Source organism: Acartia tonsa, chromosome 13 (assembly GCF_053477335.1).
Source record: "Acartia tonsa isolate MP-2025a chromosome 13, ASM5347733v1, whole genome shotgun sequence".
Taxonomy (NCBI): domain Eukaryota; kingdom Metazoa; phylum Arthropoda; class Copepoda; order Calanoida; family Acartiidae; genus Acartia; species Acartia tonsa.
The window spans coordinates 43,032,216-43,057,560 of record NC_137272.1 but is presented as its reverse complement, the minus strand read 5'-3'; the positions used below and the strand labels follow the sequence as shown (position 1 = coordinate 43,057,560).

General features: G+C 32.1%; 3 protein-coding genes across 3 annotated transcripts; 1 reads left to right on the top strand and 2 right to left on the bottom strand.

Moving 5' to 3' along the window:
- Window positions 1-2,051: 2,051 nt before the first annotated feature.
- Window positions 2,052-10,365, bottom strand: THG (tRNA-histidine guanylyltransferase). Its single transcript, XM_080145871.1, has 11 exons — window positions 10,265-10,365; window positions 9,837-9,916; window positions 8,743-8,774; window positions 7,852-7,912; window positions 7,338-7,412; window positions 6,927-6,998; window positions 5,573-5,674; window positions 4,733-4,812; window positions 4,320-4,441; window positions 2,859-2,915; window positions 2,052-2,201 (listed from the first exon to the last, which is right to left on the bottom strand). The coding sequence occupies exons 1-11, from the start codon at window positions 10,340-10,342 to the stop codon at window positions 2,106-2,108; spliced, it is 855 nt and encodes a 284-aa protein (XP_080001997.1). The 5' UTR covers window positions 10,343-10,365; the 3' UTR covers window positions 2,052-2,105.
- A 2,832-nt stretch (window positions 10,366-13,197) lies between these two features.
- On the bottom strand, window positions 13,198-22,135 carry LOC145304113 (uncharacterized). The gene is made up of 6 exons (XM_080145870.1): window positions 21,531-22,135; window positions 21,013-21,230; window positions 16,897-20,303; window positions 15,707-15,836; window positions 15,220-15,298; window positions 13,198-13,422 (listed from the first exon to the last, which is right to left on the bottom strand). Exons 1-6 carry the CDS (start codon window positions 21,660-21,662, stop codon window positions 13,345-13,347), a joined length of 4,044 nt encoding a protein of 1,347 aa, XP_080001996.1. The 5' UTR covers window positions 21,663-22,135; the 3' UTR covers window positions 13,198-13,344.
- A 275-nt stretch (window positions 22,136-22,410) lies between these two features.
- On the top strand, window positions 22,411-25,345 carry LOC145304231 (tetratricopeptide repeat protein 39B-like). Its single transcript, XM_080146071.1, has one exon. The coding sequence runs from the start codon at window positions 22,743-22,745 to the stop codon at window positions 24,486-24,488; it is 1,746 nt and encodes a 581-aa protein (XP_080002197.1). The 5' UTR covers window positions 22,411-22,742; the 3' UTR covers window positions 24,489-25,345.

Genomic DNA, 25,345 nt, shown 5'->3' with positions numbered 1-25,345 from the left:
AGATCTAAAAAAAAATGTAAGAAGTGTATAAAAAAGGCTTAACTTGTAACAAAAATCTAATCATGAAGGGATGATCATTGTAGATATATCGTAAATCAAGTAATGAAGAAAACTTTGAAACAACTTGGATGCCTAGTACAATTAAAGGTATTACGAGGCCCAGTTGTATTTAAATTAATTGGGCTTCCAAATACCACTTTCTTAATTTGATTATTTAGCTTTCTATGATTTAAATCAGCTGCCCTTCATACTTCAATTACGAGATCTCTGCAAGAAAACCCCTTACTTTAATACTAAAAAAAAATTATAAAAGAAAACCACAGGTACCTATAAATACAGGAAGATATATTTCATTTAAATACAAAACCAATTGCCTCATAGTTTTTCACCTGTCAAAACTAACTAACAGAACTATAATATTGATAAAATTTTCAACACAAGTAGGACAAACTAGTTTGCATCGTACACTAACAAGTAAGAAATACATTTCGTCCAAAGAAGATAAATAATAGAATTGAAAACCTCAAAACTGGAATGATAAAAAATGCTAATATCATTTTTTGTCCAAATATTTTTTGTAAAATTTACGTTTATATTCAATTTTGTTTATGGTTTTGCACAAAATATAAAGTTTTAATTCAAGGTGTATTGGAGAAAGATGGTTGAATGCACGTCGTTTTGGATTTTAGTAAATTATTCAAAAAGGCATTAATCTTAATTATGTATCTAGATAATTTCTGAAACCATGTGATTTTTCTAAAAGCCAGAATAACTTTCAAAAGTTCCAATTTTATTTCAGGCTAGCCAGGCGGAATCTTCATCCTGATTTATATTCTATACTTTATCTTCTTTGATTTCGTCTGGTTGGCGAAATTGTTGTTTTTCTCTAAATGAAATATTCGTTATTAACATATTCCTAAAAAAGAACACTACACTCTAGTCAAGGGGGGGGTAAAATGTGGTGACTCGTCACACGACATACCAGCAATTTTATTTTGGGTGCTACTCCCTTAGTTTTAGAGATACTTGGATGAAATCTTTTGGGCTGGGTCACTAATTACCCCAACTATTGGTATCTTTCAAAAAAAAACGGCGGCGGGACCGCCGCTCCCGCCGCCGCCACCAAAAAAATTTTTTTTATTGCATTTCTCGCCGAATTAGGCAATTTGGAATCATTTGAGACCATGTTATTTTTTTCGAAAATTTTTCCCCTTACAAGGAACCCTGCGGGGGGACTTAGTCATTTTTTTCAAAATCTCGTTTATCAAGGTATATTTAAATACAGTAATTTTCTTGTGATTTTGAAGATATTGAAACAAAATCTTTTTAGGTTGGGACTTAGTCATTTTTTTTCAAAATCTCGTTTATCAAGGTATATTTAAATACAGTAATTTTCTTGTGATTTTGAAGATATTGAAACAAAATCTTTTTAGGTTGGTAAGTAAAAAATATTTGAATTAAGAAAACGGCGGCGGGACCGCCGCTCCCGCCGCCCGCCGCAGTTTTCCGCCGCCACCAAAATTTTTTTTTTAAACATAATCTTTTATCTTTTAAGGTGTTGGGTGGGTAAGTAAAAAAACATGGTCTCAAATGATTCTAAATCGCCTAATTCGGCGAGAAATGCAATGAAAAATTTTTTTCTGGTGGCGGCGGAAAACGGCGGTGGACGGCGGGAGCGGTGGTCCCGCCGCCGTTTTCCGCGGTGGTACCTCTGCCATTTTTTATTTAAATATTTTTTACTGACAGGAGTAGCACTGTATTTAAGATATACCTTGATAAACGAGAATTTGAAAAAAATGACTAAGTCCCCCCGCAGGGTTCCTTGTAAGGGGAAAAATTTTTGAAAAAAATAACATGGTCTCAAATGATTCCAAATTGCCTAATTCGGCGAGAAATGCAATAAAAAAAAATTTTTTGCGGCGGGCGGCGGGAGCGGCGGTCCCGCCGCCGTTTTTTTTTGAAAGATACCAATAGTTGGGGTAATTAGTGACCCAGCCCAAAAGATTTCATCCAATTATCTCTAAAACTAAGGGAGTAGCACCCAATATAAAATTGCTGGTATGTCGTGTGACGAGTCACCACATTTTACCCCCCCTCCTTTCTTATCACATTTCTTTGAATGGTTCTAAAAGATGCGGATTTTCGTTCCAGAATTCGTCTCCAATGATATCACAATCCAATTCTACAACTTTGTTCTTCATCTGGAATAAAAATCATAAAGACATTAAAATTATAGTTTCTACTAAGTTAGGCGCATTACACTTCCTATTATGTAAAGTAGTAGGTGTTTTTTGGTCTGTAACGAAGGATCTCTCAAACTTCTGAACCGATATGGTTCTCCTTTACAGTAAAGGGAATGTTAATAACTATTTTGGGGCTTGGTATCTCCACCCTCCCATGAGAAATCGCTCCATAGAAAAATGATCTCCCCTCAAAAAATTCTATCTTTTTCCTGGTATACTATCCCCACTTCCATTCCCTTAAGTGTCCCTAGAGGCCTCTAGGGGCGTAGTCGCTAGTATTGTAAAAAGCATTGAAAATGCATTTTCAATGTCATGCACTGATGGAACCTTAAGAAAAAGGTCTTGAAATAAAAGTGGCAGTGTGCTTTGGTTGGAATAAAAAGAGCTACAGCAATTTCTACGAAGATCTTGGCACCAAGTTTGATTTTATCAATCAAACTTTGAGGTATTTAAAAGACAAAAAAAATAAAGATACAAAAATATTAAGAAATGCTTTAGTATTTTTAACTTTCCAGCTAAGAAAACTATTCTTAAATCAAGTTTTCTAGATTAGATCTAAAAATAAACCAATTGGTAATAATTTTGGTATGTAGAGACTAGTTCAGAATAATTTACCTTTGATTGTCCATCAGGTAGTTCTATCTTCTCTTTTCTTTTTATTATTGTTGTTCCCTGAAAAAAATAATAACAAGTAAGAACAAGTAGGTACGTTTGATAAAATCAAAAATAGTAAAGAAATGTTTAATAATTTTTTTTACAAACACATAGACAAATTGGAGACTATTTTTCACACCATATAGGGAGGATGGGGGAGAATTTACTGATTTGTTAAAATTAAGGGCATTTAACCAGAACAACATTTTTTTTCTTTGTTTAAACTTTCAAAGAAGGTGTCTTAACTTTTATTTCTATAGCTAGCCGGTGTTTTTATTAAGTAGTAGATGTAAAATTTTCCATAGAATTCAGGTATGCAATCGTTTTTTTTGTAGACCTCTTATTTTTTAAGTAATTTAAGTTTAAAAAAATTTTTTTTTGTCGGTTTTAAGGTACTTAAACGCAACAAAAAAAGGAAGAAAATGGCCATTATGAACAAAAATAGTAAGATCTTTAATTTGACACATTACTTTTTGAATTCTGTCAGGTAATTATTGAAAAAATCAATTTATTTAAACCCACGAAAATAAAAACTTTGAACTTAATTATATCATTACACAGGCATAAAAAATATGGGTTCATATATTTAGAATCAGAAAAATATTACGAATCCATTGTAAGCAAAATTGAAAAAAAAGTAAAAAAATAAAAAATGGCCTAACATATTATATTGTACAGGGAACACTTTCTTCACCCCCTCTTTACCCCCTTCCCATTTTTATTCTCAAAACAAGAAATAAGATAGTTGCCTGTATAATATAATATAATATTTTTATATAATTTCTTTTATTGTAGTTTATTTACTACTTTGTAAACTTTTAATATTAATTTTGCTTAGAATGGATTTGTAATATTTTTCTCATTCTAAAAGTATATATAACGCCTATTTCTTATGCCTGTGTAATGATATAATTAAGTTCAAAGTTTTTATTCTCGTGGGTTAGAAAAAAATAGATTTTTTCAATTACTCAGCACAATAAAAAAAGTAAGGTGTCAAATTAAAGATCTTACTATTTTTGTTCATAATGGCAATTTCTTCTTCTTTTTTGTTACGTTTTAGTACCTTAAAACCGGCTTAATTTAAAAAAAACTTAAATTACCTAAAAAAATAAGAGGTCTACAAAAAAAAACGATTGCATATCTGAATTGAATTCTATCGAAAATTTTACATCTACTTCATACTAAAAACACTGACTAGCTATAAAAATAAAAGTTAAGACACATTCTTTGGTTTATTTTTGGCAGGGGTTGCGAGGGGGATGTATGTACAGAGGTAAATTTTTATAGGAGGAGGCGTAAAATACCACCATACTTTTTTGGGTGGGGGGTGGGTAATATAAAAAATCAACCCCTTTGTATGTCTTTCCCAAAAATACAAACATCTCTGTAGTATGTACTTGATAAATAGAAATGTTCTTATACCTTTTTAAATTGAGCAGGTTCATTATTATAGTTGACACCAAACTCTGCGTATAATATTTCATTCTTGTCCCCAGACACTGTTCCACTCAATCGTTCCTGGGCTGCTCGCGGTTTTAGCCCACCTGAAAATTAACAATAGTGATAAAGCAGTCCTATTATTTTAAAACTGTGAATTTTTATTAATATTATTCTATCATTTCATTTTCCAAATTAAGTTGTTCCTTTACAAACTGTTTGTCTAAAGCTAACGATCTCAATAAAATATTTTCCAAATTAGTTGTTCTTCTCAGGGAAGCCTTATAAATGCCTTGGGGAGGATTTAGTCTATTTTTCTAAAATCTCCCACCATCTCCTAAAGGCTAGGGTCGAAGCAACTAGTTTAATATGTAATAAAATTAAGGCTATGAAGTTACCTTTTTGTACAAGAGTCCAGAAAACAGTATTATAAAGATTGTTAATGTGACAATCAGCCTGTCTCCAAGATAGGTAATCCCTAAAAATAAAGTACATATCATAATATGTTTGCTTTTTAGTCAATATTTAGAGCTACATTTATCGTTCATTTATTGTAGCTTTGCATCAAAAATACTTGTAAAATTAATAATATGTAAAGGAGGAAAACTTGGAATTATAAACCATTAAAGGTCAAACTTTATGACAAAAGTAAAACAATCAAGGGTTCTTTGTCTCTAAATGCTAAAGTTGGAAACAGTTTTATGTGAAACGTTTAATTTTCTTAGCAATTCTAAGTCAATAACTATATAGGTAATAGGGTTGGGCTGGATATTTTTTTGGCCATAGATATATAGATAGATAGATAGAGGTTGACAAGATGTGGGTCCAGGTCAGTCTTATCTGCCTTACCTAGCTTCTCCTCGGTAAACTAGATGGATAGATAGATAGATAGATAGATAGAAAGATAGATAGATAGATATATAGATAGATAGATAGAGGTTGACAAGATGGGGGTCCTGGTCAGTCTTCTCTGCCTTACCTAGCTTCTCCTCGGTAAACTAGATAGATAGATAGATAAAAAGATAGATAGGTACCTGATGATTTTTAATACTGGATATCCAGTATCCGGCCAGATAACTGGCAAACCCCGGTTATCCGGCAAGATAATCAGTTACAGGATATCCGGCCTGATAACCGAATATCCGGCTTTAAAAATAAGTCGGCTATCCGGTATTCGGATAGTTTCAATATCCGGTATCCTGCCGGATATCCAGCCAACCCATTAAATATTAAGTCACCTGATATTTTTCTCCGAAGGATACAAAACGGCCCTACCATCAAAACAGGGTGGATACTTTAGCTTCTTGTCAGGGAAAAATTCAGACCAATGAAACACATAACTAAATAAAATATTGCGTAACGTATGACATCATAAGGAAACTAGGTTGCGGGTAAAATCCGTAAAAGTGTGTGTTTTAAGGCTTAAAAATAGTAGTAGAACGATAATATTCACTAAATATGTGTATTTCTTATTGAAAAGAACTAGACAACAATTTTTTTTAAAAAGTTAACTAAAGTTTTTATCGTTCTGCTACTGTTTTTAACTTAAAACTCACAACCTTTACGGATTTTACCCGCAACCTACTTTTCCCTCATTTTTGATTCTAAAGCTAGCAATTGTGTCGCTATTAAGTTTCTACAACATTACCAAACAAATTAGTCAATAGTTTTATGACTGTGTCTTCTAATTCGCTGACCAAAAAACTTTCAGTACTTTTATTAAATGTAGGTAGGTTGCTTCCAAACTAGTAGTATCCAAACTTTGAACAAATAACTTTAATCTATAGAAGTCGTAATTTTGTTTATCATCATACGCAGGTATAGGTGCGACAGAGCCCCTAGGAAACAGAAAGCTTCAGGGGTGTATATTCTGCAAATTTGACCCTGCTAACGGGGGGGGGGGGTAAAAAAAATAGGGTTGGGCCGGATACTTTTTTGGCCGGATACCGGATATCCGGCTGATTACAAATGCCGGATATCCGGTAACCGGCCGGATATCCGGACAACGCCGGATATCCGGCAAATATCCGGTTATCCGGCCGGATAACCGGCCAAATTACCAAGTATTAAAGTAGTAAAAAAGATTTCTTCATAAATCTTATTTAAATTTACATGAAGTTAAACTTATTCAGAAAAATGTTCTTCTAGCTTCAATAATAAGAAAATTATAGCCATTTAAGATTTTAAAAAGCAGAGATTTTTGGTGTAAAGTATAAAAAATTATAGAGCCGGATATCCGGCCGGATAGTTTCAATATCCGGTATCCGGCCGGAAATTGAAAATATTCGGCCCAACCCTAAAAAAAAATAAAAAAATATAATATGGTTGGGGAAAAAAAAAATTAAGAGAACTGAAAACATTTTTTTTCATTTTTCTCCCCTCCTTTGTGAAAAAAGAACTAAAAGAATATGTGGGAGGGGGGATAATATGAATAAAATAAAGAGTCCTAAAAATATTTATCCATTTTTCCCCTTCATTGCTGAAAAAAAAACTAGGAGGGGAAAAATTAATTAAAAAATTTTGCAGCAGGGAAAAAAATTAATCTTGTGCAGAATACAAACCCCTGAAAATTACTAAAATTTACTAGATTACCTAGATGCAAATAGACTGGCAATATTTGTGATAAGCTTAGAACCTCTCCTGCTATAGATTGCACTGTCCTTCCTGAAATATTTTCAAAATTAAATACCTATAAGCATTTGTAAGATATTGACAGGTAGTATAGTATATTCTGACTTACTGTATATTTTAGGAATTAAATAAACAAGAACAAGAGTGACAACATCTTTAAAGGCAAAAATTTTAAATTATGACATACTTACATTTTTAGGAATTTATTAAGGAGACACTTCGCTTAAAGTATTGTACCTTGCTGTCATAGGAATCATTGTTCCAAAATTTAGAAATCATATCATGACCGTACAGACGGACATACGGACCGACCCTAATTATAGCAACGGTTGGCTTTTAATAAAATATGAATAAAAGTTTTTAAGTACCTACCTAAAAACAAAAGAGTACTCATCTGACTGTCCGTAAGCAATCATTATCTCATTAAAATCATCTATCACAGCTCTAAACCAATTCAAACTATTTCACAATTATGTTAATAAGTAACACATAAATAAAAATAGAAATATCTGTAGAAGTAGATAAAAACTTTACATTATAACTTTAAATACATAACAGAGTATGACATTTTTAATTATTTCTCAATACAGGGAATAGATCTATAGTATAGATGTATATACAGATAACTACTTTCACCCCTTTTTTATAACTTTTTTTGTCTGATAGCAAATTGTTTTCTGCTACTTGGCTGTGTTAATATTCCCAACACCATTGGTTGATTTTCAAAGACCCAATTGAGAGTAGTCATAAGGTCATTTGGATGGGAACATACAGTTATATAACCTCTAACATACAGGATCTCCAAGGTGGGAGGGGGAATAAAGGGGCGATAACCTTACCAAATTTTTGGAAACATATTATTATAGATTAATAGTTAGAATTCCTAGCGCATTTGTTCATCAGATTTAAGGCATTCAGGTCATTCGGTTTTACAAACTCGTGTTCATCTAGGCAGAAAAAAATCTTTGGAAATTAATAAAAGAAAACCTTTCGTCCGTCTCTTCCGTATATTATACTTTGATCGTTAATCTAGGTATGTTAAAATCGTCCAATCGATTTCTAACCTTCAATGCTGATAAGGAATAAAATAAAGCATAATTTGGTAAGTGTAGCAACTCTATAACTATCGCCTAAAGTACTGGCACAAATGATCAATTGTCCCATTGAGTTGAATTATAATTGGAGAATTCTAGGACGATAACATGAAAGTTAGACTATAAAAGTTGGAAAGATTTTTAATCAATATAATAGATTTGAAATCTGCATAAAATTTTAAGGATTTTTTATAAAATTAGTTTTTTATATAATTCTTTATTTAAAGGCGCAAATACTAATTAAGTTAAATAATTTTGAGATCTGTGATTGGTGGATTGAAAACTATCTGCGCTCTGATTGGAGAAGCTTAAGTGACGTACATCATTCAACCAATTAGAGCGTAGGTAGTTTCCAATCCAGCTATCCTATTGGTCAAAATTTATTAACTTAAATCGTATTTGCGCCTTTAAATAAAGAATTATATAAAAAACGAATTTTATAAAAAATCCTTAAAATTTTATGCAGATTTCAAATCTATTATATTGATTAAAAATCTTTCCAACTTTTATAGTCTAATGAAAGTATCTTTATATAATATTTGCAAACTAAATAAAAATTCTACATAAGTTATCATACTATTTTCCATTAAAACTAATTAACAAAAGAAGCAGAATCTAGAAGACGTAAAGCCCTTCGCCAAAAATAGGCAACTGCCAAGCCTGGATTTATAATTCAATTTTACCTGAAAATTTGTGAAATCCTTTGCCATCTATTCTAAAACAATAATAATATTATTATTACCAAAATTAACAAACGAGGAACCAATCAAATGATGTCAATCTAATTTGATGAAAGATGGGCACTTTTTAAAATTGCATATATCCCAAGAGTATGATTTTCAAATCTTGATATTTTGGAAAATACCCCTTCTAATCTTCCAGTGAAGTATAATCCTAATATATAAGGTAATTAGTTTTTTTTGTATTGAGCTTAAGATTTCTATACAACAACTGTACCGATCGATTCCTCCATTTCACGGAAGCTTAATATAGGTCCCTAAATGGCTTTAGACTGTTTAATTTTTAAAAGCGAAGCTTTTCTATAATTAGGGTCGGTCCGTCCGTCCGTCCGTCCGCATGTCCGTAGCGGATAGCTTTTTTCGTTAATTTAGGCATGTTAGAATTGTCCTATCGATTTCAAATTTTTCATGGTGATTCCTTTAATAGTAAGGTACGATTTAGAATGCTTAGCAACTCTATAATCATCACCAAAATGTCCGTACGTCCATTTTAAACATGTTGATTTTTTTTAACTTTTTTAACAAATTTTTATGTGATCTAATCATTCGATTGATCTGATTTTTGGTATATTGATTCCTGGGACAACAAAGTATAATGTAATCAGCGAAGCAACTCTATAATCAAGTCCTAAAAATGTAAGTATGTCCATAAATATTATCCTGAATCAAGCAGTTTTTCAACAAATTTACTTAATGATGCTTGGACTCTTATACATTTATATTATGCTTATTCAGTTCTGACACTATACAAGTGTTAATGTCCGTTTGTCCTACCCTTTCAGTGCTTCGCTTTTATGGATGTTGCCATCCTTGTTTTATTTAAGTCTTATGGTGGTTTTAGGCTATTTTTCTTTCGTTCGGTTTCATTTTATAGTCTCTAGATACTAGGGACACAGCCGCTAGTTATTGGTTAAAATGTTAAGACTTTAATAGTTTAAAAACTAACAAATCGAAATCAAATCAAAACTCCCAAAGTTTTTAAGCCAACGAATAAGATAGCGTAATTATACCAGTGTAATTATATAATTTTTGCTTACCTTATAACAATCCAACAATTTTGTAGTAGCTTGTCTTCGGTCTCAAAGTTCCTCACATAATCAAACTTACTCTTTGCCATCTAAATAAATTAATTATAGAGCCTTTCATAATAGATACAATTTATGCTGATTATTATATTTAGTAGTAATGAGAAAACTCCGATTAGTACATCAAAACTCTTGGGTTAACCCAACAATAACAATACAATTAGTATAAAATATCAAGCATGTTGGTACACTGCTGTGCTCAGTGATATCTAAACTCTCCAATTTCGTTATAAATGGACTCACATCGTAACATCTAACTTAAGGCATTCTATCTTATATTATAGCTAAGTAAATCCAAGTTTCCCTATAGAGCGTTACAAACTGACCGTTGGTCGTTAAAGCATTACAAGTATAAAAAGTGGCTTTATTATTAGGCCTACCTTTGATGTTGTAAACAAGTTTTTTCTTAATATTTGACTAATACTATTCTCTAATAGTCTTAGAGTTTTAAAAATCATAAGCACATTATTTTATCTGTAACAAAATATATAGATTCAATTTATGACTATGTAGAACGGAAGATTATACAATTTTTGAATAAATGAGAAAGAATTTTTTTTTACAAAACATGAACAAATACATACTTATTATGAGATTCACAAAACAATATCATCAATGATTAAATGCAATAGTGATTTTAAATTTATGTTTTAAACTTCAAGAAATTACAAGTTAAATCTGCAACAGGATTTTTATTCTTAAGAATAACAAGATTAGTTTTCACAAAAACTTAAAACTTTTATTAATTTAAAAAGTTTACTGTATTTTAGACTTAGGCATATCAATTTTGTGTATTTCTATATGTGTAAATTTTCTTTTATTTTTTTATTTTTTAACTAAAAGTAATGTTGTTTATACTCAGCAAAAACATATAAGGGGGGGGGGGGGAGTTCTGACACTTTTGCGTAAACAGTGATTATAGGCTTTGTCTTTGGAGTGAGAGGATAGGTTATTTGACAAAAAAGTTTCCTTTTGGGATGTAGTTTTCCTATTTTAAAAAAAATTTTGGATTCGGCCTCCAGGTTCCGGTACTCCAGGCCTCCAGGTGGATTCTGGACAGGTAAAAATTGAAAATTTCAATTTAGAACAAAACTTATTTAACAAAAGTTGCTACTTTATGGATGGTATGAACTAATTTGAAATTTTTTTTGAAATCTAGCTCCAGGTTCAGGTACTGCAGGCCTCCAGGTGGATCCTGGACAGGTAAAAATTGAAAAATTTTACTTTAAAAGTTAGAACAAAACTTATTAACAAAAGTTGCTTCTATATGGATGGTAGGAACTAATTTGAAGAAAATTTTGAAATCGGGCTCCAGGTTCAGGTACTGCAGGCCTCCAGGTGGATCCTGGACAGGTAAAAATTGAAAATTTTTACTTTAAAAGTTAGAACAAAACTTATTTTACAAAAGTAGCTTCTTTATATAGATAGTATTAACTAATTTGAAGAAAATTTTGAAATCGGGCTCCAGGTGGACATTGGACAGGTAAAAATTGAAAATTTTGAGGCATTATCCTCTTAGAAATTCTACTCTTCAGGGTATATGCCTATCGGTCCTGTGGTGGTTTTAAGCTATTTTCTTTGGAGGGGTGGGACACCCCCAACCCCCCCAAAAATGAAAATTTACCCCCCCCCTCAAAATTTTTTTTCTTTTCTTGAGAACACATTAGACTATGAGCAGCACCAGTTGTAATTTTCTTGAGAACACATTAGACTATTTTTTTACGAATTTTGCGAATTCGTTATTTAAACGAGAAAATGTTTTCCTGCTGGGTAGGTGCGAAAATTTGCAATCCGTTCTGCTGGGTAAGTAATAGAAGATGTAATTATACCTCTTGGGGCAAAGCCCCTAGAGGCTAGGGGCGAAGCCGCTAGTACTAGCTAAAAAGTAACAACTTTTGTTAAATAAATTTTGTCCTAACTTAAATAGTAAATAATTTCCATTTTTACCTGTTCAGGATCCACCTTGATCTTACCAGTACCTTGACCTGAAGCCCGATTTTAAAATTCAAATTAGTTCTTACCAACCAAAAAGAAACCACTTTTGTTAATTAAGTTTTGTTCTAACTTTTAAAGTAAAAAATTTAAATTTCTACCTGTCCAGGATTTACCTGGAGGCCTGCAGAACCTGAACCTGGAGCCCGATTTCAAAATTTTCTTCAAATTAGTTAATACAATCTATAAAGAAGCTACTTTTGTAAAATAAGTTTTGTTCTAACTTTTAAAGTAAAATTTTTCAATTTTTACCCGTCCAGGATCTACCTGGAGGCCTGCAGTACCTGAACCTGGAGCCCGATTTCAAATTTTTTTTTAAATTAGGTTATACCATCCATGAAGTATCAACTTTTGTTAAATAAGTTTTGTTCTAACTTTAATAGAAAAAAATTTCAGTTTTTACCTGTCCAGGATCCACCTGAAGGCCTGCAGGTCCTGGACCTGGAGCCCGATTTCAAAATTTTCTTCAAATTAGTTCCTACCATCCATAAAGAAGCAACTTTTGTAAAATAAGTTTTGTTCTAACTTTTAAAGTAAAATTTTTCAATTTTTACCCGTCCAGGATCTACCTGGAGGCCTGCAGTACCTGAACCTGGAGCCCGATTTCAATTTTTTTTAAAATTAGGTTATACCATCCATAAAGTATCAACTTTTGTTAAATAAGTTTTGTTCTAACTTTAATAGAAAAAAATTTCAGTTTTTACCTGTCCAGGATCCATCTGGAGGCCTGCAGCACCTGAACCTGGAGCCCGATTTCAAAATTTTTTCAAAATTAGTTAATACCATCTATAAAGAAGCTACTTTTCTTAAATAAGTTTTGATCTTACTTGAAATTTTTTTTTACCTGTCCAGAATCCACCTGGAGGCCTGGAGTACCGGAACCTGGAGGCCGAATCCAAAATTTTTTAAAAATAGGAAAACTACATCCCAAAAGGAAACTTTTTTGTGAAAAAACCTATCCTCTCACGCCACAGACAAAGCCTATAATCACTGTTTACGCAAAAGTGTCAGAACTTCCCCCCCCCCCCTTATTTAATTATTTTAATTCTTAAATGCCCAGCGTGAAAATATCCATTTTATTTATATAAACAAAGAGGGCATTTCAAACGGATGTATGAGGAAACATAAGCCAGTCAATTTCGTGACAACGCCTCTTAAAGGGCGTTTCGTCGTAATTTCACCGTAGCATTTTGGTTATTTTAAGTTAGGTTATGTTATGTTAGGTGATTGGCCCGCAGGGTTAGAGCTTCCGCATGGGCTAGAAATAGAAGAAAATCTACTGTGAAAATACGACGAAACGCCCCTTAGGATGCGTTGTCACAAAAAGGGACTATACCTAAAATTTGTTTTACATAGGAATTGAAAAATGCTTTGATTATTTTTATTTTTCTATTATATCCTAACATAGGAAAATTTTCCTTAGAGACCAGTTTTTAAATTCCGTAATTCTTGTTCGATGGTAAACTTTTCATGATTGGAAGTGTTTTCTGAAGGAGAGGAATCTGTATTCATTCTTGTTTTCTTTTCCAAGTATATCAGCAACCTCCTGTCAAGAAAATTGTTAGGTTAGAATGTGCTTTATTTTAGAGAAAATTGGATCTACTAGGTACCAGGGAGTAAAGGAGGGGACAATGGGCAGTTAATTCAATTTTATAGTTGTGACCCTTTAAGGTTGAAAACCCAGATATTTCCAGATATAACAAGTATTTGCAATATAGCAACCTTTAGTGGAAATTTTTGACTTTTTGAATTGTTTTTCATTCGAAATGCACCATCCTTAAACTGATGCTTTGCTACAAGCCTTTGATTCTAGAGATCAAAACCCTTGTTTACAATTCATTTCCATATTTGTTATTATTTGAACTTCGGAAAATTAAGGAAACTGACCATTTTACTTTTACAACTTCTTTTGCCCAAATTTTTTTTATTGTATTTATTAAAAAGCTTAGACATGAAAAAGCCTTTAAATAATTATAGTACAAAACTTACTAAAACAATTACCTTCCTACAGAACTTTTAACTCAAGTTATTTCATTTAATGAAAAAAAAAATGAGATACCTTGCGTCAAAATTTCATACTACATAAATAAAATAGTTGAGAACATAAGTACATCTTACTTTTAAAGATCTTAAGGTTTAAGTAACATATCTTAGGATAACTGGTAGCTGCGCTCCTAGCTCATCCAGGACAGAAAAATAAAATAACACCATCTTGGGATTTTAATGATAAACAAACCTTGAACAACTCAGGACTTCGTGAATTTTCCCTAAAATTTTGAAATTAATCGGATCATTAATTACAGAAATATTAAGCTAAAGACAAAAATCTTTTGCCTTTACATTAAATTAATAAGAAACATCTAACATGTCTAAAGTAACGAAAAGAGCTAACCGTTACAGACGTACAAATGTGCGGGACCTAATTATAGGAAGGCTTTGCTCATAATAACTAATAATCTTAATATAATTTCTTTCTACAACGCACTGATCGGAATGAATTAACATTAAACAAGAATTAGATATAAAAAATGTAATGATTCAATTTACAAAATAATTTTCAAAATCAAAATATTCTGTCTGCTTGTTATTGTTTATCTCTTTGTTGACGCGCTAGTTTGCCGCGAGATTATGCATGATTTTGCGTGACGTCATTCATAATTGGTCCCCAAGATTGGTTAGAAACTGCTAAATTCTTGCATGTTCCCTTTAAGCCAGTCCCCAAAGTCTAAGACTCCTAAAAATTGAATATTCGATCCATTGTCCCCTCCCTTACTCCCTGACTAGGTACAGTTTACTGTTAAATATATTGCAAAAAAAAACTTTAACGTTGTTAGAGGCAAAACAGCTGAATTTTAAGTTTAACCGTATTATAGAAAAAGAACCATAAAGAAAATTTTTCTATATGAAAAGGACCTACAGTTTTTTTTTAAAGATTGTGACATAATACTTATCCCTATTGAAAAGTTCCTGCTATTTAAGTACAATTTTAAGATCTGATATAATTTGCGGGGCTTTTTCACAAAGTGCCTATTGAACACTGAACCCTTCCTCCACTTTATCTTTAAAATAAATAGTATGAGGGGGGAGAGGGGGGGCAATAGTTTTAGTTTGATTATTTTTTACTTTCCCCCAACAATACTGTGAAACTGTCCTATCTTTTATGCGAGAATAAAACAACATGCGGATGTGATTGTGTGCGGAAATGAATGCACACCTACCCACATCCTACCAAGAGACGTTCCCCCCAAAAAAACGGCACCCCCCAAAATTTTATTTTTCATTTTTTTACCCCACCCCCCTCCCCGAAATAAAAATGCTTCGACGTCCTTGGTCCTACTCCTACCTGAGGGATTTTACACAACATATTTTTCCCCATGGGGGACTGGCGGAGGAAACCCTTGTCGGACCCGTTATACACAAACCTAAAATTATAAAAGTTTATGGCGATGCAACATAAAAAAAAGGACTATATTACATTCATGAAAAAGTTCTTGATATACCGTTTAATTTGATTTAGCAAGAAAGAAATAGTTGGGGCGTTTTCCTAACTTTGACAAATGTTTTGAACAAGTAGGCCAATTGTCTTAATACAAAGATCGTTGCTACTTTATTCTTTCTGGCAAGTTTGCACATCTACTTCTAGGTATATTTTTAAACAAAAATATAAACAAGGATGCCAACATCCATAAATATAAAAGAGTTAAAGGGATCAGCCAAGCATGGAAGGTAAAGCCAGTAAAAATGTTTTTGGTCATTGTTCAGCAAAATCTTTTAGACGAGAATTGTTACATCTATATTTAATAGCAGCTGAGATCAATAAGATTTCTTACCTTCCAGTTTCGTAGTCTTTAACTGACATCTTGACAGCATTCATATAATGTTCCATTACAGCGGCATAATCAGGTTTTTCCGGGTAGAAACTTGCATCACTGGGTTGTCGTGGCACCAGAAATTCTTTTCCTACATAAAAATAAAATTTTTTAAAACAAAGACGATTCTAGACTATAATAGCATAGCTTTTTATAGCTTTAAACCTAAAGATCCACGTGACCGACAGAATGAAAGGAAAAACATGTTCTTTTCCTCAAGTATACTGTGGAGCACCCCCCTCCCCCCTCCTATTTTAGAAAATGAAAATAAGGAAACTTTGTATGTAGTTCTTTTTCGATGCCTTCCCCATCCCCCCACCTCTATTTTTAATTCTTTTCATAAATACGGGATTGGGGAGGGGGTTTCTGTACTTAACAACTTCCTTGTTAACAGGCTGATGTTAAAAATTACAAAAACCTTATTGCTTAGGTATGTATTTCTAATAAAAATAAAAGTCTTGGCTGTCCTATAATACTAGAGTTGGCTCGATATAACTATCTCCCTATTGGCTAGTTTTCTATATGCATATATATTTCTCAATAAATCTATTTTCCTCACCCGGCATTACTATTTAAACGGAAGTAGGTAAATATTTAATAATTTAAATGATCTTAAAAAGATCTTTTAAATTATATTTTTTTCTTTACATTACCATCACCAAAGGGTTTATTATATGATTACAATTTTAGTTCAATATTTGAACACACAAAGTGTCGCCACAATCGAATTCTTTTAAAACAGAGTTTTCTTAAATTTATTATATCATAAATTTAAATTTTCTTTTTTATGATTAGAAATTAAATACTTCATTATAATGTAAATAGCAACATGAAATGAAAAAAATGAATTTGTTTTTAATAAAGTAAAATAATGGGTCTTATCGTTCTGGGCAATGAGAGTTTATTATGGATTATTGGAGCACTATGAGTTTTCAACGAATAGTCCTTGGAAAACTTGAGCTCGTTTATAGACATTTATTTCCTATATAGATCTGACATGGATCTTGAAGCAATTAAGCAGGCCGTTTTGTACAGGTTAAAAATTGGAAGATTTCATTAAATAAAAGTTATCGCAAATATACTTAGTAAATAAAAAAAAAATAAAACCCTTGTCTATACTTTACTAGAAATACATAACTAAAGTATCTTACCTCCATTATTGACTAGAACCCCCTCCTTGGCACTTTGAACACTTTCAAAATAAAGCTTGCTAACATCAAGCCCTGTCATTCCACCAAAAACCGCCAGCATAACAACAACCTTCCTTGCCATCCAGTAAGGCGAGGCCAGGTGGTCCATGCTTAAAAATCTGTCAATATCATCTGTTGTAAACAGTGTTGTGCTTTTAACTTCTTTGGTTAGCGATTTTAGATAGCTTAGAACCATGGGGTAGTTGCGCATGCTAGTGTTGTGTTTCATTTTCAGAAAGAAATTTACTTTTGAATATATTGTCCACAAAGTATTGACACATTTGCCATCCTGTTCATGGCGGTTTTGTAAAAATCTGACACATTCATCCTCAGTGGGAATTTCTTTGTTTATATTTTTAGTGCTGCCAAGAAAGTTTTGAAAATCCCTCCAGGCTTTCTCATAAGGAGATTTACTTTTGATCTTAATCTGCTGGCTTGTTTCATATTCTTCATAGCAGGGCTCCAGTAGGCTTTCATCTAGGGTGTCCCACAAGGGTTCCTCTGCCACGAGACTCTCGTCAACCTTGGATATGTCAATCATTTTACCTGTAAGGAAATTTAGTTGGATAGTTTCTGCTTCACTTTCAATCTTTTTCTTGGTTTTCTTCATTTGTTTGGAAGGAACTTTAATATCCATAACTGAGGGTAGATTTTCACTGTCAACTGGTTTGGATAGCTCTTCAATTTTGGCAAATTTTTCTGCTTCCTTTATCTCATTGACAATATGACGTTTACTTTTACGTAGAGAAGTAAATGTATAACTATCGGGATTAGGCTTCTTTAGCACTTCTGCCATTAAGTGGGTTAATTCACACATAACATTTTTACCCAAAGGAATACCATAGAAGCCATGATTATGGCCTGAATAGAAAACTCTTCCAACAGCATTTCTATCATCAGGTTTGATATCATTGTCGATCTTTTCAAAGTACTCTTTAACAAGATCAGAATATGACACCTGTCCATTGGCTTTTTCATTTGGCACAAGATATTGGCTGCCAGGTTTACATTCTATCTTATTTGGCTTGTACACAGTATAACCATCCTCACTTTTTATAATATTTTCCATTCTTAGATCCTGTGTTTCAGACACGTTTAATTCACCGAAAAATGCAAAAATAACAATAACTTTTCTCACCAACCAATAAGGAGTGGACAAGGTTAAATCACAGATAAAATTATCAATGTCTTGCTTAGTAAATATTTCAATAGGGGTTTGATCTTTACAATCTTTGCAATTTAAATTGAAATATTCTTTAAGTTTAGGAAATTCATTCAGATTTTGATTGTATTTTGACTTACATATTGTACTAAGATGAGAAAATCTAGCTCGAATGGTTGCACTTTTCAGCCTAAATCCTTCATGATCCACTTGATTGTGTTTGAAATAATCCATGAATTGATCCTCACTAGGCATAGTGGTTTCAAGGTCTACCTTTCCTTTCATAGCATTACAGAAATGGCGCCAAGTGGAATAATATTTTTTTGATTTAACTTTACTTGAAAGTTCAATTTCTGGATATTTGTTGGGGGTATTCTGATTGTCAATATCTATGATGTCGTCTAAATTATCCAACAAAGAATCTGACAAAAGACTATCATCACCCAAGGATAAATCTTTACTTTTTCTTGATTTCTCATACTTCAACTTCTTCTTTTCTGACAAATTGCGCAAAGCATCAAATACATGGTCTTCGATCTTCCTTTTCTTAACACTAGATTCAGGCGAGGAATGATCCTCTTTTGAAGGAATTGTATTTGGACAAAATTTAACACTATCTTCAGAATAAACTGGTAATTTAGAGCCCCTTCGTAGTGAGGAAAAAACAAAGTCTTCGGTGTTCAATTTTCCCAACTGTTCTGCAATTTTATGAGGAACTTCTGCAAAGGCATTTTTACCCATTGGCAACCTTGTAAAGCTGACAGGAGTACCAGTATAGAAAACTCTCCCAACTATTCTGTCTTCAAGCTTTATATCTTGGTCAACTCTGTCAAAATATTCCTTTATAACATCAGTATATAGAACTCCTTCATTTGCCTTTTCATGGGGAATAAGGCATTGATCAGGTTCCTTACCTTCAGAGTTATTATTTTTAAACACAACATATCCCTGATCACTTTTAACAACATCTGCCAGTCTTAAATTTATTGTATCAGTCAGGTTGAGTTCACAAAAGAATGCAAAGATTGCAATAGCTTTTCTGACCAGCCAATATGGAGAGGATAAAGAAGTATCACATATAAAATCATCAATGTCTTTCTTTGTAAAAACTTTCTTTACATCACTTGGAGTAAGATCATCTGTTGTGGGCAGTTTTTTAATAAAAGTAAAGGATTGTTCTTTGTCACCTTTTCGGATTGAAGAAAATTTAAAATCCTCTGGATTTGGCTTTCCTATTGATTTGGCAATTTTGTGTGGTATATCACAAAAGACATTTTTCCCCATAGGTAATCTTCTAAAAGAATGGGTATTACCAGTGAAAAATACTCTGTCTTCATGTCCATCCCTTAATTCAGCTTTAATATTTTGATCTACTTTCTCAAAATAATCATTAATAACATCACTGTATGATATGTGATCATTAATCTTCTCATTGGGAATAAGATATTGGTCTGGACCTTGCCCTTCATATTTGCTGGGAACTGTAACAAAATAGCCTTGTTCACATTTCACAATATCATTCCTTGTTAATTTCTGTGTTTGTGTTAAATCAAGCTCACAAAAAAATACTATTATAGCAACAGCTTTTCTTACCACCCAATAAGGACTAGAAAGCTTGATATCACATAGAAATTGATCAATGTCTTCTTTGGTAAAAACAACCTTAGTCTTTGATGAATCACGATCAGATATTGTGCTCAGATACTCTTTTAGTCTTGTGTAACTATGCAATTGCTTATTAAACTTTAACTTGCAAACAGTTGAAAGAGGACTCATTAGTTTCCAAGGTAAAACATTTGACGTTTTTTCATCTTCAAAAGTCTTTTTGAAAAAATCTATAAAAATTTGTTCTTCTGGCATTGTTGGCACATCATCTGTTCCATTCACAAATCTCGAAAATTGCTTCCATATGTGTAGATATCTTTTTCGAGTTACATCAGCCAAACGAGCTTTTTTAGCCTTAGGCTCTTTTTTAGGGGAATATTCCTCATCAGATTCAAAATCATTCTCAATACTTTCTTTCAGTTCTACATCTATTTCATGATTTAGTATGTCACTAAGTAAAATATTTTCACCCTCTAGATAGTCAGGAATTTCTTCTTTAATGTCTTCCTTGATATTTTCTAGTAGAGCTTGATCAATTTCGTTGTCTGAGTCATCTTCAGGTACAAGTTTCATGAAAGATGGGGCTTCTTTTTTCACGGGCCTAAAAAGATAGATATCAGATAAATAACAATTTGATCAATACTAAAAAAATATTTAAATAAAATATATAGGTATAAATATATAAACAATCTGCGCTAGTAAAAACTATATATGACATAAACACAGTTTACAAATAAAGATGGCTTTTGACTTTTTCTTCCAACCTTTAAAGATCAAAAGATGGTTGGGTGCAGGGTGTCGGAGCCGTATAATTTTGATGCGGCTCCGGCTCCTACCTTAAAATTAATATATCAATTTTTTTTCATTATTGAATTTGATAAAATAAGATAAATAATATAAAATATTTTGCTTTTATTTGATTAAAGCTATATAAAAGTAGAAGGATGTGTGTCTATTTATTAAGGAACAATAGTTTTTCAGTTTATTATATGGAAATAGACCGTTGCCAAATTATAATATAACTTTAAAAAATCATTTTTAGCTAATCCGGAGCCGGAGCCGTTTTTAACGAAAAATACGGCTCCGGAGCCGTTTTTAACGAAAAATACGGCTACGGATCCGGCTCCACCAAAAATGTTGCTGCTCCCGGCTCCGAAACACTGGTGGGTGGGTAATCCCACAAAATTTATTTTAAATAAAAGAGTGGCTATTTTTTGGGGGTTATATCTCCACTAATCTTACTAGCCTAAAACATTTCTTAGTATAAAGGAAACGTATTTTTTTATTATTAAAAAGATAACAAAACATACCTGATGTCAGCATAGCTTAAATTTTGAAAGTTTGATAGATATTTAGTTTGAAGCTCTGCAATGCGTCTTAAGCTACCAAGAAAACATTCTGTGGCAGTTTTAATCTCTTGCAAGATTTCTTTCTTTCCTCTACAATTATCAAACCTCTGCAAAATTAGAATTCCATCCTCGTTCAGTTCTTTTATCTGTTCCAAATCCAGAAGTGTCTCTCCAAAAATCTGAAATGAATTTAAAATTTCAAAATCATAAAGTATACCTAGGTATTATAATATTCATAAGGGAGGGATAATTATCAATGAAATCTAGTAATGAAATTATGGAAAGAAATCACAAAAAAACAGAATAATAAGACGTGGGATTGAACTATTTTCTTCTTCAATAGACGAGCTTGAATCATGCATCAAGGAGAGAATAAATAAGTATTTAACCCTGAAAATGGATACTCAAATAAGATATAATAGCAAGGATAAACACACAAGTTGAATTAAGAATATTTAAAAGATAAAAAATCAAATTACCTTAGATGGACTTGATTTATTTTTATCTACCAGGTGATGATATTTTGCATGTTGCGTGGAACGTAGATCCTCTAGCACTGACTTGTCAATGGCAAGAAATGTTTTATATGAATCAACTAAATCTATCTCCATTATGGTTCTTCAAACTGAGAATTTAAATATTACCTAACATGGCATCTGAAAAAATAAACAAACATCATTAGTAGCTTCGCGCGCTCGATCCGAGGCATAACAAATATCAATTTAAAATTATACCTTGACAATTTTTTTGTGTGAGGGGGTTAGTTTTACACTATCCTAAATTTTAAAGCCGAAAACTAACACAAAAGGTTATTAGTAAGCTTCTCGATCTATAAGATCCATCACAATGTGGCTGAGAAATTCTGCTCGATAAGTCACACAAGGAAAAAAAATCATCCTTTAAATTAAAATTTTATATATAATGTAGTATAAAAAAGTATATTTTTCTCCATGAATCATTTATTGGCACCATTTAAAAAGGCTATTTAACAAATTTTCTTTGGTAATTTTGCATAAAATTAATAAATGAAGAGAAAGCATTAAAGTAGGCATTGCATTTGTTTTGATTCTGAAAATGGAAAAAATTTAACGCGGCATTCGCTCTTCTTTTTGGCTTTTAGTAAATAAGAAATTATGAATTTTCTTACTTTAAATTAAAAATATTATAACTACCATTTTTAAAAGAAAAATGTAGCTTCAGTACAATTAAATATATTTTTGATTACATTGATAACTTTTTAATGTTAAAAAAGATAAAGATAAAAATATATTTTTTAAATAAATTATAAATTTTACCAACACCCGTGTCAATAAATGTTTTCAATTTGGAAAAGAGGATTTTTATATTTTTGTTATCTTTCAAGATATTTTTATTGTTATTTTAGTTGTTATGAATGTGATTATCTAATAGTCTTCAGTTATAGTTGGTTATTTTGTCTTCTTATATAATTTTTTTTATCGCTGTAGGAATTTATTATCCAACCCAATAAAATATTTTTATATTAAAACGTAATTAATTTCAGATAAAGTATGTAAAATGCTTAAAAACAAACTTTTAGAAACTTTAATTGGTAAAAGATGAATCAAGCTCAAGTATTTTAATTATGAAACCTTATTTTGTGATAATAAAGTTATTAACTGAAAACTGAATCAGTGAATATTTTAAATTTCTTTAATATAACTGTGATCAAAATGGAAGAAATAGATGACGAATTTTTGGACGCTGAAGAAAGTTTTGAAGAAACTCAAAATGATTCTAATGATATTAGCTTAACTGTAGGTATTAGAGAAACATCGAAGGCCATTGACAAGTTTTTCAACAACGACTTTGAAGGTGCGAGAAATCACACTGAAAAATATCGACATATTAGTATTTATCATGCAATGGGTCATGGAGTTTTTAACTTTCTTAGAGCTGTTCTCACTCTTGAGCAGGAACATGTTGTAACTGCTAATAGAGAACTTTCTGAATCATTAGAAACTATACAAACATTTAGAAAGAAAGGAGGCTTGGTTGATTTGGTTAAATCCAAAGATTTTGACAGTCTGACAGAAACTGAGGTCCACGCGGAATTGGTTTACGCTGAATGTTTGTTGCTCAAAGCCATGCTGACTATTTGCGAGGATGAAACGTTAGGCTCATTTTTTAACGCTGGGTGGAAGGTAAAACAAGCTTTTTCTGGCTACAGGGAATGTTGGTCTATTTTGAAAAAACGGAGCTGGAGTAAGGATAAAGAAATGGAACACTTTGAAGGTGGGGTCAGGCTGGGTTATGGTACCTTTAACCTGCTCATGTCCATAATGCCCCCAAAAATTACTAAAATAATAGAGTTCATTGGCCTGACAAATTCTAAAGATGTTGGAATGAAAGAATTAATGGCGTGCTACCATAGTCAAGACAACATTCGCCAGGTTCTGTCCGCTTTGGTTCTGTTAATGTACAACCTTTTTTTAAAGGTTCTAATGGGTAAACCGTGTGATAAAGAATTAGTCCAGGAGATTCTAGACGATAAACTCATAAAATATCCAAACGGTGCATTTTACTTATTCTTCAAAGGAAGATTTGAAATGATAAGCGGTAGGTTTGAAAGTGCCACCTCCTGGTATGTCAAAGCAATGAATTGTCAGAAAGATTGGATTGGTTTTCAGCATGTTGGCTGTTGGGAGCTCATTTGGATTGCCTGGTTCAGATGCGAATGGCGAGAGTCTTTGGTTTATGCTGATAGGCTTGTGAAAGAATCAAAATGGTCTCCTTGTATGTATTCTTACTTTAAAGCAGCCATATACTCACAATTAACCAATCTAACGCTTGAAGAAAAAGAGGAGCAGCTTGACTTGATGAAACGAGTACCAAAGCTGAAACAAAAGATATCTGGAAAATCGATACCATCAGAAAAGTTTGCCATAAAGAAAGCTGAAAAGTTTAGTGCTCAAAACAGCTATCTATTACTCCCACTCATTGAGCTTATTTATCTGTGGGGTGGCTTTACAACTCTTTCACAAAACCAAAGCTGTCTTCAAAATATCCATGCTATTGTTCAAGAGACCCAAAATAAGCAAACAAACTGCAATGCAGAAGACTTTTGCCTGCTAAATCTTCTCGAAGGTGCATGTCTGAAGTACTTAGGATGTCCACTACAGGCCGAGGAAAAATTTCAACTTGTTCTTTCAAAGAGTAATGAGGTAAAGAATGATAAATATTTGATCCCCTACACTATGGTAGAATTGGCCACTCTGTACATTGAATTGAAAGAACTGCCTAGAAGCAAGGAAATGTTATCTAAAGCCAAGGCAATGACTGGTTATTTGATGCAGAATAGACTACATCTGAAGATACATGCTAACTTTAACAAGATCAAGGCCCTTGAAGGACTGGATAGTGTAGAAGAGAACAATGTTGTAGAGCCCACTGATGAATTTCATGATGCAGAGGATTAAGCAAAATTTAATTTGCCTTCAGCTTTTCAGCCAGTCAAATAACACTTTACAACAATTTTATGTGGTGGACAACTGCAGCATAACATTGACTTACAAAACATCAATAATTTTTTTTTTTTAGACTGCTTGAAAGCTAAAGGCAAAATAGTTTTATTGACCAAAGTAATTTTAGTATCCTTCCACAATTCCACATAGCTCTTACTTATTTGTAATGAGATATTGTATTCTAGAAAAGGTTTTTTATTCTAGCATTTATGTATTTCAATATAATTTCAATGTGCAAAACCCAAAATATTTATTTACCTTTAAAAATGAAAGAATACAACTAGCCATAAAAATCTTGACAGGTATTTTTTGAATATTTGTATTCAAATATTATATATTGATATCCAAAGAATTGTTGAGGTATTTTAACAACATTAACTAGTCTACTTTTAGTCAACTTGTATATATGTATTATGTAAATGTCATTGGATTCTATTTGTAGTACTTATCTAACGAATTATATTCTTCTTAAAAAATGTATTTTCTACATGTATTTAAAAAAATTACAATAAAAACGGTGCTTTCTGTTAAATGTGATAATTCACAATTAATGTTTAAGTTATTTTTCTTGAAAACTGTCTAATACTGTTTAAGCCCACATTATTTTTATATATCCAATGAACCAATACTCATTAACCAGTGACCAACGAGATTTGTTTATTTTAGATTTAAGAAAATGTATTTCAACTTATATTTAAATACTATTTTGTTTTCATTTTTTTAAAAGTTTGTTATTTTTCTATTTGTTTATTTTCAATATTTATATAGTAATCATCTATCTAGAGATAAATTTACAATACTAACCACCATAT

Coding starts and splice junctions, on each gene's coding strand:
- LOC145304113 (XM_080145870.1), bottom strand. CDS start 21,662: ATGGAGATAGATTTAGTTGATTCATATAAAACATTTCTTGCCATTGAC. Junction 21,231..21,530: donor ATAAATCAAGTCCATCTAAG/GTAATTTGATTT, acceptor AATTCATTTCAG/ATTTTTGGAGAGACACTTCT. Junction 20,304..21,012: donor TTAAGCTATGCTGACATCAG/GTATGTTTTGTT, acceptor CTATCTTTTTAG/GCCCGTGAAAAAAGAAGCCC.
- LOC145304231 (XM_080146071.1), top strand. CDS start 22,743: ATGGAAGAAATAGATGACGAATTTTTGGACGCTGAAGAAAGTTTTGAA.
- THG (XM_080145871.1), bottom strand. CDS start 10,342: ATGATTTTTAAAACTCTAAGACTATTAGAGAATAGTATTAGTCAAATA. Junction 7,413..7,851: donor AATCTGATGAACAAATGCGC/TAGGAATTCTAA, acceptor TTTGAATTGGTT/TAGAGCTGTGATAGATGATT. Junction 2,202..2,858: donor TACCTGATGGACAATCAAAG/GTAAATTATTCT, acceptor TTTTTATTCCAG/ATGAAGAACAAAGTTGTAGA.